This window comes from Melopsittacus undulatus, chromosome 8 (genome assembly GCF_012275295.1).
Source record: "Melopsittacus undulatus isolate bMelUnd1 chromosome 8, bMelUnd1.mat.Z, whole genome shotgun sequence".
In the NCBI taxonomy this organism is placed as follows: domain Eukaryota; kingdom Metazoa; phylum Chordata; class Aves; order Psittaciformes; family Psittaculidae; genus Melopsittacus; species Melopsittacus undulatus.
Genome location: NC_047534.1, coordinates 56,399,801 through 56,416,211, shown reverse-complemented (window position 1 = coordinate 56,416,211; position 16,411 = coordinate 56,399,801). Strand labels below are relative to the sequence as shown.

The 16,411-nt window shown below is 41.6% G+C and overlaps 1 protein-coding gene across 1 annotated transcript in view; it reads left to right on the top strand.

Annotated features, from left to right (window-relative positions):
* Window positions 1-4,573: 4,573 nt before the first annotated feature.
* The window catches only part of BARD1 (BRCA1 associated RING domain 1), a 43,468-nt gene continuing 31,630 nt past the window's right edge, over window positions 4,574-16,411 (top strand). Inside the window, exons 1-4 of the mRNA XM_005144951.3 lie at window positions 4,574-4,710; window positions 4,830-4,886; window positions 8,295-8,440; window positions 15,090-16,084. Coding sequence (XP_005145008.3) covers window positions 4,574-4,710; window positions 4,830-4,886; window positions 8,295-8,440; window positions 15,090-16,084 — 1,335 coding nt within the window. The remainder of the gene's footprint in view (window positions 4,711-4,829; window positions 4,887-8,294; window positions 8,441-15,089; window positions 16,085-16,411) is intronic.

Genomic DNA, 16,411 nt, shown 5'->3' with positions numbered 1-16,411 from the left:
TTCCAGCCACGCTCAAATCCCTGGCCTGCATCTGATGGTGGTTCTTGGTCCTGCTTGATCTGCTTAGAGCCAGGGGGCTGGGTGCACAGCTGGTGGGGAGTGCAAATTATTCTCTGTTCAAACCTTTGTTCCTTTGGAAGGTAAAAATCCTGGGGGGCATTGCTTGATATGGAGGGTCTGTGCCATCAACTTGTGCACCTCAAATTGTGGGGAGCTGGGAGTATCAGCAGCTGCTGAAGCAAAGGTGTGCACATGGTCCCCATCTGATTGCTGGGTGCAGGGCTTCCTCCCACTTTGCTCTTCTGCTACTTGCCTTTTATGTCAGAAACCCCTCTTCTCCCTGTTGACAAAAACAGAAGGTTAATCTCAATTTGGTAAAATCCCCACTCTTTTGACCCAGCCAGGGGTTCATTCTCCCTGGGAATGATGGCCCAGCAGATGCAGGTGTGAATTACCTGTCACCTTGGCTGCCTTTCAGCTCATGTTTCTGCAGTGCCAGGTCCAGAGCCTGTGCTCTGACCAGATCTTTTGTACATGTACCCCTTGGATTTAGAAATCCGTACGGTGAAAGCAGAGCTGATGAACCACAGGCTTCTCTGCTGCTGCCTTTAATTAAAAATGCCATGTCTAACACCAGCAGATGTTCCTGCTATCGAGACTCGACTAATAATTTAATGCCGTGTAATGTAATGCTGACTGTGCTGCTTAGTCTGAAAGTGTAATAGACTTTTTAAATTGTTATTATTTCCACTGGGGCTCAAATCCCTCAATATTTGAAAGCTTAAAACTTGCTAGTCTAATGGCCCTAACCAATTACTGCACCAAATAATTAGAGCAGCCCCGTGTCTTTCAAGTTAGAGCCAAAGCCCACAGTGCCTCTGAAGGCCATGGTGAGCTCGCAGGACTTTGGGCACACAGCAAAACTAGACCCAGAAGGGAGGGCAAGGAGCAAATAAGCCTGTTAAAGGCTTTGTTTGAGACATTTGGGCAAAGAGGGAATTCAAAGCATGAGGATGCTTCTTTTCCCAGTTTTTTTCCTTTCTTCTACCAAAGCAGATCCATCCAGTTGCTTTTTGTGGATGCCTCGCACATTTGAGCAGGGCACCCTTTCCTGGCAGGGGGCAGTACTTTGGAAGGTGCTCCATATTCAGGTGGATGATAAGAAAGGAACCCCCTCTTCACAGATGCTTTGGTACTTTTAAGTTGTGAGATTGAGGGAACTGCTTCCCCCTGCACACTCCTTCCTGCTGCACAATGAATCACTTAACGATTGTGAATTTATTGAAGAACAGCTGGGGAACTTTGCCTATGAATAAAGTATCAGGTACCGGTGTATTTACATAAACGGGTCTTTACCAGATGGGCAATGCTCTGAAATGAAGCATGAGGTAGACACAGAATGTCTACCTCCCTCATCAGCTGAGAAGCTGAGCCCATCTGTCAGCACGGGCTCAGCTCTGAAGCCCTGCACTGTTTGAAAACTACATTATCAGTTTAGCATGGGGAAGATGATCGCTGCCTCGGTGGGGTGTGGAGCGCCTGCTTCATGCATGTCCCAAATGCGACTGTTGCACTCTATCACAGCACTGCTGAAACCGCTTTACTGGCTTTCTGTCAGGCAACAAATCTATTTTAAAGTGTTCGGGCCTTATACTGCTTGGAATGGCTTTATTTGTACTTTAAATACTGCATAAACCACATTTAGAGATGTATTTCGTGCTCCCCCCTGTTCTCTGCATCCTTTTTTTTTGCTTCTGACTGTCCAAATGGTTGCAGTAATTCACTGCAAAGGAAGATGCTTCTTAGATTTCCAAGAGCGCCAATTCCTTAACCTTCATGAAGCTAGGGAGAATGAATCACTTGTGACATTTACATCTTTCTGGAGCACAAGTATTAGATGCTGCCAGCACAGGGTGGTGCTTTGTCTCAGTTTAACTTACTTGTAAATGTTTGTAAATTTGCAAGTAATGTCTCAGCACAATGGAGACTATATGTGCACACATGGATTTATTGAGAGGGACACTAAACGTATTACAGCGGGAGGGATGGAAGATGAGGTACTTATCTGTTTTATTGTCCTATACAGTATATATCGGCATCTCATATTTTGTGAACATAAATGCCAGGTTGACTCAAGAGATCTATGGATCAAGTGTTGTTTGTAAACTGAGCTGAAGGCTTCAAATTGTGTTAAAGTTTCATCTTGGCAGCAAGGCATTCGCCATCTTTCACTAACCCTGGTGCGCCAGGCGCTGGTTCTTTGGAGCACGGGATGATTACACAATGGCTAAGTAAGGGAGTAGGATGTGAAGCTTGCATCTGGCAACTGTTCTTTTTTAAGGGTAAAATTAGTGTTTTAGCTTGTTTTGTGAGTTTATCCTCATTTTGGCAGCGTGAGAGAACAGATCCTGCTCTTGTCCCAGTTCCATCCTCTGCAACCCAAGGAAAGGAGCAAGGGTGCCCTGTCCAGCTGTGTCCCTTGCTGTCATCCCTCTCCTGCATCCAGATGTTTGGATGCTATCACACATGATTGGAAGAGGCACTGTGGAATGTGTCCAGCCCCCACCTTGGTGGGCTTGGGGAAAAGCTGCCCTTGGGGCAGGACAAGGCTCAGGTCACCTCTCTCTGCCTGCTTCCTCTAAGATAAGCAAGGAGGATGCTCACCTGCTGCCTGGGAGCATCCAACACCTACACATCTCTTAACAAGGTGCAGTTTGCATTTGGTTTTGTTTTACTTCTGTGCTCACCTCTGTGGCTGTTGTTTCTTTCCTCAGAGCTGCTTCCCTTCACAGGAGAAGCCCCATCACTGGGTACAACAGGCTGTTAGCAAAGGGGACACTGCTCAGTGTTATTAACACAGCAGGGGGTTTCCTGAGCACTAGAAAACAACAGGCTATTACAGAGACACAACTGTACTTTTCACAGCTGGATCCGAGAGCACAGATGCTGCTACTACACTGTCGATGACAACAAACAGCCCTCCTCTCTGCACTGATGAAAACGAGATGTGTGTGGATGGGGAGGTCTACATCCATGCCTCTCCCTGCAGGTTCTGGAGAGATTCTGCAAGCACAGTGTCACCTGCAAAGGACAGGCTGTTGGTTGACCTTTCAGACCTTTCACACAGCTCCACAGCTCATCATAGATAAGGATTGTAGTGATCATGAACACAGAGAATGCCAAGATGGCATTTGCTGGCAACAAGCAGGTTGAGAGATATGATAGCATTGACTTAACAAAGGCTGAATATGCCACCATCCAAGTTACATGATGGTGTTTTACCCTGCGACATGACGGCTTGCCCCAGATGACAGTAGCAAATTTTCCTACATCAAGAGAGCACAATTCTCCATTTACAGTGCTGACCTCCTTGCACCTCTGGCTAATATAAGTAGCAAAGTATTTAACTTTCCATAAAGAAAAGAGAAGGAATAATCCCAATTTAAACCATCCCCAGTGTTGAGGGCTATCTGGGGAAAGAACTGTCAAAGCAGAAGACCTGAAAACTGAAGAATCGCCTTGGAAGACATGGCTAACTTGTTAATAAATGTTTTCAGCCCCTATTTAACACCATCTAAGCAGAAGCCCTTCTCTCTAGATGAGCTAAGAGCTGTGGAACATGCCCCTGTTGTCACCAGTGGTCAAACTAATCCTCTTGCTCAGGATGCCATGGCAGCATCTTGCTGCTTTCACTTGACATTTCAAACGGGACAATGGGACTTGCTCTGATGGCTGCTTTCTACAACAACTGCTGCCAACCAAACTTTGCAGCTCCGCGCTGCCATGTCCTTTTATGATGAAGTTCCCTCAAAGAATAACTCGCTCGCTTTAATCATGTTTGCTCTGAGATTTATGGCTTGATGCTTATTCACTTCTTGACATGCAATGTCAGTAAGCCTGTTATAAATCGCTCCTGGCATTCCTGCTCTATCTTTTATTTGGCTAGGAGTATTTCTACCTGAAAGTGATGAATTCCTGCTGTAACTGCGTTATGTACTTCAGTAATTACACTGTGCAGGGGTGGAGGGGCTGTGGCTGGGGAGTTACCACCTCAGAAACAGCAGCCTGTAAAGAGTTGGAGATTGGGCTGAACCCTGAGGTGCTAATGGGCTGAGGGAAAAACCACTCTCAAAGTAATGGTGATGGGTGAAGAACCTCCATCAGACTGAAGGTGGTAAATGGGTGGAAGGAAGATAACTAGATGCTTAAAGTTAGGGTGGACCAGCACTGGCATGGAGCAGGCACCCCTGCTGAGGACAGGAGACCCTCAGCACCATGACACTGGGCCCTCCTGCCCTTTTGGGCCACCTTTGGGCAGATGTTTGTGTTACATTAGATCTGTTCGTTATAGATAAACCGATATTGGAGAGGTGTATATAGACCCAACTGGCTGGGTGCTTGCTCTGTATGGACGTTATACACCCCTGCACTATGGCTGCCACCCAGGCAGCCATGTACCTCAGCCCCCCTCGCCCCGCTGCAGAAGCGCTGCCCCTCCGTCCGCGCATGCGCGTTGGCGGACATGCGCCCTTCCGCGCTTGCGCAGCGGTGTCAGGCGGGGAATTCGGAGGCGATGCGGGCAGCGCTGCATGGCCGCTCTGGGAACCGGCCGGTTCCGGCCGCGGCCCCCATGGCGCTGCCCGGCCCCGCCTGGGCCCGCACCCGGGCTGCGCTGGCACGGGTGGAGGCAGCGCTGAGCTGCTCTCGTTGGTAATGAGTGCCCCCCCTTCTCCTTTCTCCCTCAGCCGGCGAGCGGAGCCGCCGCTGGCGCCGGGGCCTGGAGGCCGCGGGTGTTAAAAGTGCCCTGTTTCTCTTTCCATTGCCTACAGCGCCGGTGTCCTGAGAGAGCCCGTGGCCCTGGGGCAGTGCGAGCACGTCTTCTGCCTGTAAGTTTTCCGAGTGCTGGTTTAGGCTTCAGGGTGTTGGTCAGGCTAAAGGGAACCCTCACTCGGATGGAGGTGTGGGGGGAGGTTGGCCACTCGTGGGGTAGGAGGCAAAAGTTCCGTTTCTTGTAATCTCAAACTTCTTCCTGTTGCTCCTTTCAAAACGAACAAAAAAGAGCAGCCTGGAAAGATACTGTCAGTTTCTAAGGGGGTTTTGGTGTGCTTGAGAGGATTGGGTGATGCTTGTCATTGCATTAGCCTTCTGATATGTTAATGGCTTCACTCATTCTTATCTGTCACTGTAACTGTTCCTGTATTCATGCCCATCCCAACATGAGAGCAGGTAAAAAGTGCTAAGCTAGAAGCATCCTGCCAGTGGGGCAGTTCTGAGGAGGCAGTAATCACTTGGCCTGTCTTAGGATAACTCATTGCAACGTTGGTACAGTCAGAGTCTGAAATGTTCATGCTCCAGAACCTCAGATGGGGAAGCCAGTGGGTGGAACCTTCTGGCTGTCGTGTATGCCACTGCTGTTCATGGCATGCAAATGCAAACATGGGGAATTAAAAGATCAGTCATATATCTTGGACAGTTTCTGTGGACAGTACAGATTTGAACTGTATGTTAAAGTCCTATGCTTGTTACAGTGGGGAGGATAGGCCCTTCCAAACTTCTGCTTGTAAGCCAGTCTAGATACTCACCTTTTCCTCTTGTTACTACTGTAGTCGCCGTGTCAGTAAAAGAATAAAGTCCTGCCTTCCTCCCAGCATTGTATCCAATCTCTGTCTTTGGCTGCATTTTACTTAGAGGAGCTTGAAGTTTTGAAAGTTGAAGTGTTGAAGGCCTGAAGAGTAAAATACTAGCAAAAGTTTTTCTTGTTTTTAAAGAGTAACTGATAATGGCACAGATGCCTTCACCATCTCTTTCTCTCGTATGGATATATTAAAAGATGGACAAATTCATTTTAACACAGACATGTGAGTTCTTTCCCAGCCTTGACCATCAATTGCTGTAGAAGATTGTGCCACATGAAGAATATTTTGTTATTTGTACTTGGTGAAATAACCCCCAGAAGCTCATACAAGTTATTTTTAAATATATTCTTATCTACCTTATAAAATACCTTCTGATTTTTTATTATGATTTATTTTTTATTATTATATTATATTATTTATTTTTAATTATTATTTATTATTATTTCCCCAGGTGTAGTGTAGCTTGATGGAGGGTAATGTAAGGGTGGCTTAATAAACATGACTGTTTAGTTGCTGGGCATCTAAGGCCTTGTGGTTTTATTTTGGATAACCCCCAGTGTGTATAGGGGTGATAGATTTAAAACACCTACTGTTTGTTGAACGATTTTTTTGTTATGCTTTTGTGAGTTTGGGGTTTTTTATTTCTGTTTTCTAAGAAAAAAAATTGATGCAGTTTGCAGTTATGAGGCTGGAAAGAGCTAATACGAATGTTAAGCACTCATTGATAGCTATTTCTTACTCCAGGAAAAGAGTTTACTTGCTCTTACCAAGTTGCTGTTATGCCTTCTCTCTCCTCATTTGCATTCCTGACCTTTTAGTCATTAACGTAATGTGTCCTTTGATGATTGAGTCTTGGATAGGGGCTATTTTTTTAAATAAACCTAAGGAAATTTAGATTAATTTGTTTACAAGCAAGTTTGGTACAACATGGATTAAATCTGCAGTGTTCTGACATGAACTGATTTGATTCCAGTGCTAAAGACAGGCATTTATTAATATACCCAGGAAGGAGTGGGGTGTGTGGCTGAAGCTGGCTTCTGATGTATGCAGTGAAATATATGAAGCTAATGAACTGCAATAATCAGGTCACACATAATGTAACTGTTTTTCCCTCAGCATGGGTTTTATTATGGACAGGGATATTTATTAAGATCAGTTTCTGCAGTTTTGTCTGAGTAACTCGACTAAGTTAGTTACAGTCATTACCCATTAACTATAAAAACCCAGTAGCTAGACATAATTAGGAAATGTCATTGTATAAAAGTCGTTCTGCGTTTCCTTTGTACTACCTTTTACAGATGGAAATCTGAGACCAGCTTTCCTAGAGAATGAGACCTGTTTGGTTCTTTGCCAATTCGTCAATGTCATCTAGAATATATCAAAGCCAAGAATTGTACTTCAGTCTCCTAATCATAGCAGTGTCTGAACCACAAGGTCCTTTGCTGGTTAAGAGCAGGCTGGTAAAAACACACCTAGTAGCAGTTTTTACATGGCAAATTTCCTGTCTTGAAATTAACTAAGACATGATACTTTTGTGGTGCTTGAGGGAGACATGCTAGCTTAGAAAATAGATCTGAAAGTAACGCTTCACTTAAGAAAAGTGATGGTAGTTATAACTCTGGTATTGTTCACTGATACAGTACTAGTTTTGGGGTGAAAGACTGTCAGCTTTCAAGCTGACTATGTGTTAAGAGTCTAGGTGTACAGGCTTTGATCTTCCTCTCCCAATAGCAGTACGTTGGTATTACTGTTCCTCTGAATGTTTAACACGATCTGCTCGCATTTAACTTTATACCTTTGGCTAGAATTGTGTGTGCTACATGGTAGTAAGATAACAGACATTTTTGAAATTAATTCAGTCTTAGGTATTTGAATTCATAACCTGCACTTAATAGGATAGATTGGAGTTGAGAATTAACAATGGCCCTTAAATGTTGCAGTTCGGGTGGCAAATCATAAGGTCTTCTCGGTAGACTGATAAACAAATAAAAGATTTTAGGCTCACATGGGAAGACAAGTATTACTAAGACGCATCAAGTGTTAAATGACCTTTACTGAGTAAACATTTGCCCACCCACCTCACCTGGATCATTTTCTGATACAAATGCTCTGAAGGAGAAAAGTGATGGAATACTCAGCCCACCTGCAGATCCTGGTGGGACTACTTGCAGAAAAGAGTTTAGAAATGTGAAACTTCACAATATCAAGAAAATTTTAAGGAGGAAAAATGCAAATGATAGTTTACTGTGGGTTGTCTTTCTGTTACTTGCTTAAAAAGGAGGCTGCAGAATAGAATGATGCACAGTTTTGATACTTCAAGCTTAATTAGGAGACAAAACAGCAATGGAGCTTTAGCATACCTTGAAAATGTGGATCAACTCATGAATCAGTGGGAGTTAAAAGATAAGTCTTCATGCATTCAAGATGACTTTCATTCAGTGTCCTGGTGGGGCTCTGGGCTTGGCTTGCTTGATTATGAATTTTCACTTGCTGTAATAAATATATCCTCTATTTGTGACTAACTCATGGGGCTTTACAGCTGTGATTTGTCAATGCTTAAATAAGAGATTCTTGCCGAGCATTTGGGTATGAAAAGGGTGATAGTGAGTACAGTAGATAACTTATGCTGAATAATGGATTGCCACATTTGACTTTCAGGTCTTGTGTGGGTGACTGTGTTGGCGTAGGATGCCCAGTGTGCCACATGCCAGCGTGGGTGCAAGATGCAGAGATAAACCGTCAACTTGATAACATGATTCAGCTTTGCAGCAGGCTGCGGCATCTCCTGGGTGCGGACACCTCAGGTAAGAGCAAACCTGGGTCTCGGACTGCTGGTGGATCCAGACCTCTGTGTTTCATTTCACAGGCTTGCTAGAGAATAAGCAGTGCAGCCGTGTTTAACATTCTGAAAGGATGCTCTGAATCATGTTTGGAAAATTTGATTTGAAGAGAACTGTCTGTATGGATTGCTTGTTCTTTGAATCTATTTTACTAAAAAATCCGCATGAGTGGCTTAGTCCATAATTCATTAGAATCTGTCTTCCAAAATTAGACAAAAGTGGGATAGATTCCCAAGTCACGTGGCAGTTAGTTGCACAAACCAGGGGCACAAGTTGTCATGTCTTGTGCTTCAGGGGAGCACAAATGTGTAATGTTCTGCAGTGTAAACACCTTTGGAGGGGCATATATTCTCTCACCTTTCCTCCTTTTGTGTATGTGTGCACTGAGGCGTGTGTGCTGTCCCAGTAGTTTTCAGTCTGGGGTTTTTGCACACAGAAAAATTATCTGTTTCCTGCCTAAAGGAGAAGGAAGCAAGTCTTAACTCATTTATTTGCTGGTCCCTACCAATCAGCTAGTCTGCTGCAACAGAATTTTGTCATTGCTGACTGTGCTAGAAGATTGCGGAGATTGTACTCTGGGAATTCATCTCTCTATTAAATTTTAGGCTGATTGTCAAAGTAGGAAAAAGCTAAGTGAAATAAGCATAGGTGAATGTATGTCTCTTCTGCAGGCTCAGAGTTGAGCATTTCATGTAATACCAACTTTTAGAAAACATTAATGTAGCTATCTGATACAAAAAAGGTTATTTTTCCTTCATTGTTGCTTCCTAATATGTTTGTCTAAATTAAAGGTTCTTTTTCTAAATCTAATCCCATCAGCACCTTCATGTTCATTTATGGGGTAGCTTTTTATTGACATGAAAATGTATTTAAGTGAAGAGGCTGGAAGACTATATCCAACTCTAAAGGAATACATTTTCTATAGATATAAAATCCTATGGCAAGTAAATCTTCTGGGGGACAGAAATACAGATGATGCCTTAGATAGGATTTCAGGGAAGCATTTTAAGTTGTGAAGGCTTTTAAAAACATATTTGGAAGAGAATCTCTGTGAGGAGCTTGTTGTGATGCTATAAAAGTGTTTGAAATGTAACATGGTCATATTATTGATACTGTTTAGATGCTTTGGAAGACTTACAGGTGGACTATCTCTTAAAAATCAGTCTGATGTTTTAGTGCACTAGAAGTTGAATAATGCATTTAATCCCATAGTTCTTCTAAAATAAAGTTTGCATGATATGGCTAAACCACAGAACAGATGAGGCGATTCTTCTCATTCCATCTTCTGACTTAAAAGAAGACATACTTAAAAGGAGCTAAAGTTATGAACCAGTGTGGAGGTTACTTTCCATAACTTGTAGTCTTTGCAGTGTCTTAAGGATTAATGGCCTTTTGGGTATTTCAGACTGAGGTTAAAGGGAAAGCCTCCTGAGTTGGTGACAGGTCACTGTAAGGAATGATTTGGATACCCAAGGGTATGGGCACACCCCTTAGAACAGCCAGTTATGTGCTGTACTATGGGAAATCACAGAATGCTGTAGCTTTAGAGATTTTGAGAGCAAATCTGTTTGATATTTTGTCACTCATCTCTGGCAAACCTGTCACCTCCTATAGATGTATGTCTTGAACTTAATGTATACAAAGTGAAATATGTTTGAGTTGGGAAAATCAGGGCCTCTCTTGCTTAAGGAATTGCTTTCGTGTTCTATAAGCACTGTATTTTTGCCACATTCCTGTCAACAATAATTTTTTTTTGTTAGAAGGTCAGAAATTGTATTTTCTGTTCCAGTAAAGAGACTGAAAAATCAATGTCTGTGGAAGAAAGGAAGAGAAGCAGTTGACAAAGGAATATTTCCATATACTGTTTTATATCCCTTTTACATATTTATATGTCTTGTTTTGAGACAATTGTGGCTTGTCTCAAGGGTTCTGTTTGAGATCCTTGTTGACACTGAGGTTTCTAATACAAATGCATTGTACTGTCTACAACAGCCCTAGTGAACACAGCAAGTGTGTGTGTTGTCTTTAAAAACCCACAGAACTGCAGTGACTGAAGAGGATAGGGTTAAAGTCACCCATTGAATATTTCAAGTATAAAAATCCCTATACCCTGAAATCCCACAGCAGATCTGAGAGGGATCTTTGTACTCCACTGGGATAAGCATGGCTTTTTATAGGCTGTGTGTGCATTCTAAAAAGCAGCAGCAAGTAACTCAGAAAAGACTGCATAAACCAGCTAATACTTCCTCTTTAAAGGGAAGCACAGCAAATGACACTACAGAATAGCACTGGGGTGACTGATGGGGAATTGGCAGGTAATTTTCTACCTGAAACTGGCTAGAAAATGCAAGCTATGGGTAGCAAATGCTGAGTCCCAAAATTAATTCACTTGTTTATACCCTTAGTCTGTGGCAAGGTGCGAAGGGCTGCGTGACCTTTTCACTGCCTAGCTAGTACCTTTATGAGGGTAATAGGAAGGTACCTGCCTAGCAGGCTTCATAGATGGGACGTCTGCATCTCAAAACCCTTAGCTCTAATTTTGTAAAATCCAAGCCATCTTGAGAATTGAAGTTATTAGGATGATAGGCTTCATAGGTGGGTAATTGGTAAGAACTTGTTGAATCATGGACATAGTGTGTAAGTATAGTTGAGGTGAAGAAGGTTGATTTACCTTTGTGATTTTGCAGTTGAATTTCTGAATACTTCAGTAGATTTTTCTATGTGATGTTCATTAAAAAGAAGAGATTGTTTTAAATATTCACAACAACCGTTTATAGATTATTTTTACCTTATTTATAATATAATCTGCTTCAGTGAAGTGTTCCCTCTAATACAGAACTAGATCTTGCAGGTGTTGGTCAAAGCTTCCCAAGATCATGCTGATGCAGGTGGACAGTGGGAGAGGTTAACTTTTGAATAGCCTTTATAGTATCGTAACTTAGCTTCACATTCACTGATGTGGAAGGAAAGATGTTGAACTCCTGTTGTAACAGATTACATTGTATTTCCATGTATGTTATGATATTTTTTATAATAGCTAAAGATGAGGTTTTGAATAGCTGGAATTTCTCCGCTTTTTCCCCCTGTGTTGAATACTTATTTTGCTAAATAATAATACTTTAGTGAAGGCACTAATGTTGCACAGATGGTAGCAAAGCACTTCCCTTTGATTTTTAATAAGGGACTAGTTTGTCAAAGAGATTTCTCAACTTCTGTTCTGAAACCCATAATAGAGAATAATTTGAAAGGCACACAATGTGCATCATTATATTCTTTTGATGCAGATTAATGATAGCTAAACCACATTTTCTGATTGCTCCTTATTTCCCCTGCTCTAGCCTGATACTGCACTACAGCAGAACTTAAGAGATGTAGCTCTCTAGTTGCAGGGCACTGTGTATCTCCTGATACTTTTGTCTACTCTCAAGCCTTTTAACGCTTCAGAAGTTCAACTGTTAAATGTCAGCATTGAAAAACTTTTGCTTATTATGTGCATATCAGTAATTTATAAAGAATTCAGTTACTATTTTATGTATATGAATGTTATATTTAATAGATAATGGAGAGTAAATTTACTCCACGTATTATAGGCTGATTCCAATGCTGTTGTTGTGAATACTCTTTACACTATTGGAAATGCTTAAAACCTAGAATTAGCAAGGCATGTTTTACTGATTTAACTTGTCTCAATGCATCTCAAAAAATTTTGGGAGGATGCTTCTTAGGTATTAAAAAGACAAATCTTAATCATATATAGTAATTTGTTTTCATTCCAGCTGAGACAATCTCTGGCTTCCAACTTGGAGACAACAAAGAATTCCTTTGGATTGATTTTTCAAAGAGCAGTTTTTCCTGGAGGTAGTTTAACTGAATGCACTTAGCTACCAGATAATACCCTCTTCATATAAATTAGCATTTACATAATAAGCCATAAGAACTTCCTTTCAGCTTCTTAGCACTGTTCCTCCTCTCTCTTTTTCACAGCACTGGGTGCATCAAAGGATTAAATTTTCAGGTAGTGTAGATTGGCCATTTGTCCTTATTACTTCTACACCTTACCTTGTACATTTTGGAAATGGAGGAAAAGAACAGCAGAGGCTTAAGAATACTGTTTTTTGATGGTGCTAGGCAGAACTGTTCAGGTGAAGCTGATGTTAGCTACAGAGTATTCCAACAGGTGGAGTCATTGAAGAATAGCTGAGACATTTTCTGCCACTCCCTGGCAGAAACTGCAGTTTGGCCCCCAGTAGGCCATGAAGATGCTCTGGGTGGCCTCTTGATGTGACAGATCTCTTCTGCAGTATGCATGGCCTTTTAATCATATTCTTGGAGTGCCTCCCTGTTCTAAGACATCCAACATATTCTTACACCTGAAGTAGCTGCATGTGAGGAAGAGTAATCCTGGGAAAGTATTTATTTCAGCAGATTTTTAATGACCTGGCTAGTAAGTCCTTGCTGAGTGACCAGTAATGAACAGTCAGTTTAAGAACCCTTGTGGTTAAATTCTCACAAGCTTCCTTGCTGCCAGAAGTGGCACATACGTAGCTTCCAGTGTAAATACTTCATTGTGTTATGCTGCTTTAAATCATACTTCTGAAAGACAGTGCTTTTAATTGAATTTGTCACTTGGACTTTAAAGTCTTCCTGTGCTATGCACATCAAAAAGAATTCCAGCCAATGCAAAACTGTTGCTCAAATTACTTTTGCAAGCTGATTTCATTCTGCTCTTTACTTGGAGATGACTGATGGTTCTAGCAAGGTAAATATTTTAGAAGGAAATCTGCTAGTTGTGTAAACAGTGAAGTCAAGACAAGTAAATAGTAACTGTGGCTTATATTTTGCATCTGTTTGCAATCAAGCTCTTCCTTTTTTTAGATGTGATTGTCAGAATGAAATTGGATAGGATGTCTTTCTGAAGGCTAGCTAGTTATGAGATTTCAGTCTCAATTTCACTGCTTTTTTATCTCTGCACCAAGCGCAGCTCTACAGAAAAACCAAATAGCTGCAGTTCTGTACTAGATTATCTTTAGATACCTAAATGATTGATTAGCTAGCCTCAAGCTATATTCTTAAAGACACTTCTGGTCTGATGCCTTACTTATCTTCTAGTTGAATCTCCCAATATGCAGGGTATTTTAATTCAAGTGGGAAGTAGGGTAGTTTAAATCAAGACTGAGGAAACATTTAACCTTGAAATACTTCTTTAAAAGAAAATCACATTATTTTGGTGGTGAGTTATTAGCTACATAGTTCTGAGTGAGATTTCAAGCATTTTTTTGTGGCTAAGGGATTGGGACTACTCTGCTATCTGAGTTTGTCACAGCTTACTGTGGAAAACAGGCTATAGTTTCTAACACCACAAATAGAAGAGAAGGTGTGGAGAAAACAAATTATCTGTAGCAAGTTAATGCACTGGAGTGAAAGTAATCTATTGTTGCAGTCAGTGTCTGTCACGTTTAATAACTGAGACTTTGTATAGTTTATTTCAAGAAGGTTTGAATTTTGGTCTTAGTTCTGTTTAAAGAAAAAATATCACCCTGCTTGCCTCACTAGGCAAAATTGACATTGGTTTTGTGTTTGATTACTATAAATTACCAAGACTTTTGTGAATGGTGGTCCCTGATGCTGGAGGCAATGGAAAGAATGAGTTTTGTGTTGACTTTGGAGGACTCGTCCAAGTAACCTAAAATAACTTATTGAGAGGAGGAGCCTGTAAAACATCTGTTAGTTTTCTTGCACTGAAAGAGTTGTCCAATTAAATTAACGTCTAACTTAGATCACTTGATGTTTCTTAATTTATTCTTAAGCCATTGAGAACACCATTTATAGCCCTTGGTCTCAACTGTTATTTCATGCACTGGGAGTACAGGATATTCCTCTCTCATCTCGGTTATTGATTTGTAGTTTGCTGGATGATGTGACTTATAAAATTGCTTCACCACATATTGAAAACAAATGTTTGAGATGATCAAAAGGTTTAGCTTTGTTGGAATTGTTTACTACCAAAGGGTGAAGGACCTAATGACAGGACACAGTTATGTAGAGCTTTTTTTCTATGTGTTGCTCTGATTCATCTGCTGTATCTGTGGAATCAGTCAGAATTTCTCAGGAATGTTCAACATTCTTATCAGGATGTTATATTTGCTTGCTTGCTTGCAGTTTTTCTGTCCTGTTCATCTTCAGATCAACTGTAATATATTTTTTAGAACATTCTTTCTGCTTTTTTGTGTATGCACAGACCACTTTGTTAAACCTATTTCCAAGGAAACTTCAGCAGGAGAACCAGCTTCTCTCCTTTCTCTAACCTGGGCAGAAATCTGTGCATGTGCTGTGTTGTGAACCTGAGCTATTGAAGGAATTTCTCTACCAGAGTGCTCGCTTGCCTAGTGGGTAGCTTTAGCTGCACTGGGATCCCTCAGCTCCAGAGTGGCCTGTGACCTAGCCAGCTGTTTTAAACCCATTACATGTGTCTTTTTCAGATGAAATGAAGGCACTCATAGGTTGCAGTTAGTCACACTTCATCAGTTATTACCGTTATTCTCATTGTTTTAATCTTTGCAATGTTCTATTGAAGAGTACTCTATATATTTTTCCTCTTCCCTGCTGCTCTTAGATTCGACAGAAGGTATATCCACACCAACTAACTCAGATGTTGGACAAAAGGATAAGAAGGAGAAGATAAAAATGTGGTTCAGCCCAAGAAGTAGGAAGATTCGGTGCATTGTGAATAAGAGTCCCTCTAAGACTAAAAGTGATGGCCCTTTTCAAGATACGCCTTCAGTTTACGACTTCGTTTCTTCCCCTCCCCATGAAAAGCCCTCCAACCTGATAAAAAAGCCAACACAGAAACAGAGTAAGAAGATGAAGAAGAAACGTCTAGCAGACATAAACAGAGTGTGGAGCTTGGAAAAGCCTGAGCAGAAAGGAAGAGTTGAGGAGAAGACTGCTAAGGAGAAGTGTGTGACCATCTGCAGTCAACCAGTAGTCCTGTACGCTCCAGAATCAAATAGCCCTGAAGAGGCAGTACAGCAGGAGGCTGTAAAGGAAGCTGACTCCAGCAGAAATACAGAAGATGTGGAAATACTGCCACAGGTCGAATCCTCGGGAAACAAAGATAACAGTGAGGTTGTGTGCCTTCCGCAAGCCAGCAAGGAGGAAAATTGTAGTACAGAGACATCACTGTCAATGGAAAATGAAGCTGTGCCTTTAAAACGTGAAAGGGAGCAATCCAGACTTCCAGTTGCTTCTCAGTCTAAAAGACCAAGAAGAACTGGGAGGAGCATTATTGGGAAGTCAGTCGATCAGGCAGATTGCTTAGAGGAGTTACCTCAGGGTAGCCCCATCTCCCCAGTGACTGAACACAAGACACCAGTTCAGGTTTCTTCCTCTGTATCCAAACTCACTGACACCGTCATGAAGACACGTAGTTCTGCAGTCTCTCAAGCAATAAATAGTCCTTCAGAATCTCCCTCTACCCCATCTACTTCTAAGACTTGCAGTCAAGTAGGAATACCACACAGTCCTTCTGTGTTGAAGCTGCCCAGCAGTAACACAATTGCCAAAAGAAATTACAAAGGAGAGACTTTACTCCATGTTGCTTCCATCAAGGTAGGATCATTATCTTCTAGTTCAACTTTAAATAGAGGTTTGAAAAGACAATGTTGTGTTAAAGATATCCTAGAAACTAGTTACTTCAGTACACCCTATTTTTAGGGGGAAGGAAATATCTTTTTCTGGTCTTCTAGATTTATTGGGGAATTCTCAAACTGATTCTCTGATTTTTCTAAAGAAATGACTATTGGAATGATCAAAAATGTCTATACTTGAGAAACTCTATGCACTACAGTGCCAGTTATCCCTATGAGTTCTAGAAAGAGATAAACATTCGGATGTTTTGGCCAGAAAGCTGTCTCTGGGTAGTCATAGGGTGTTTAG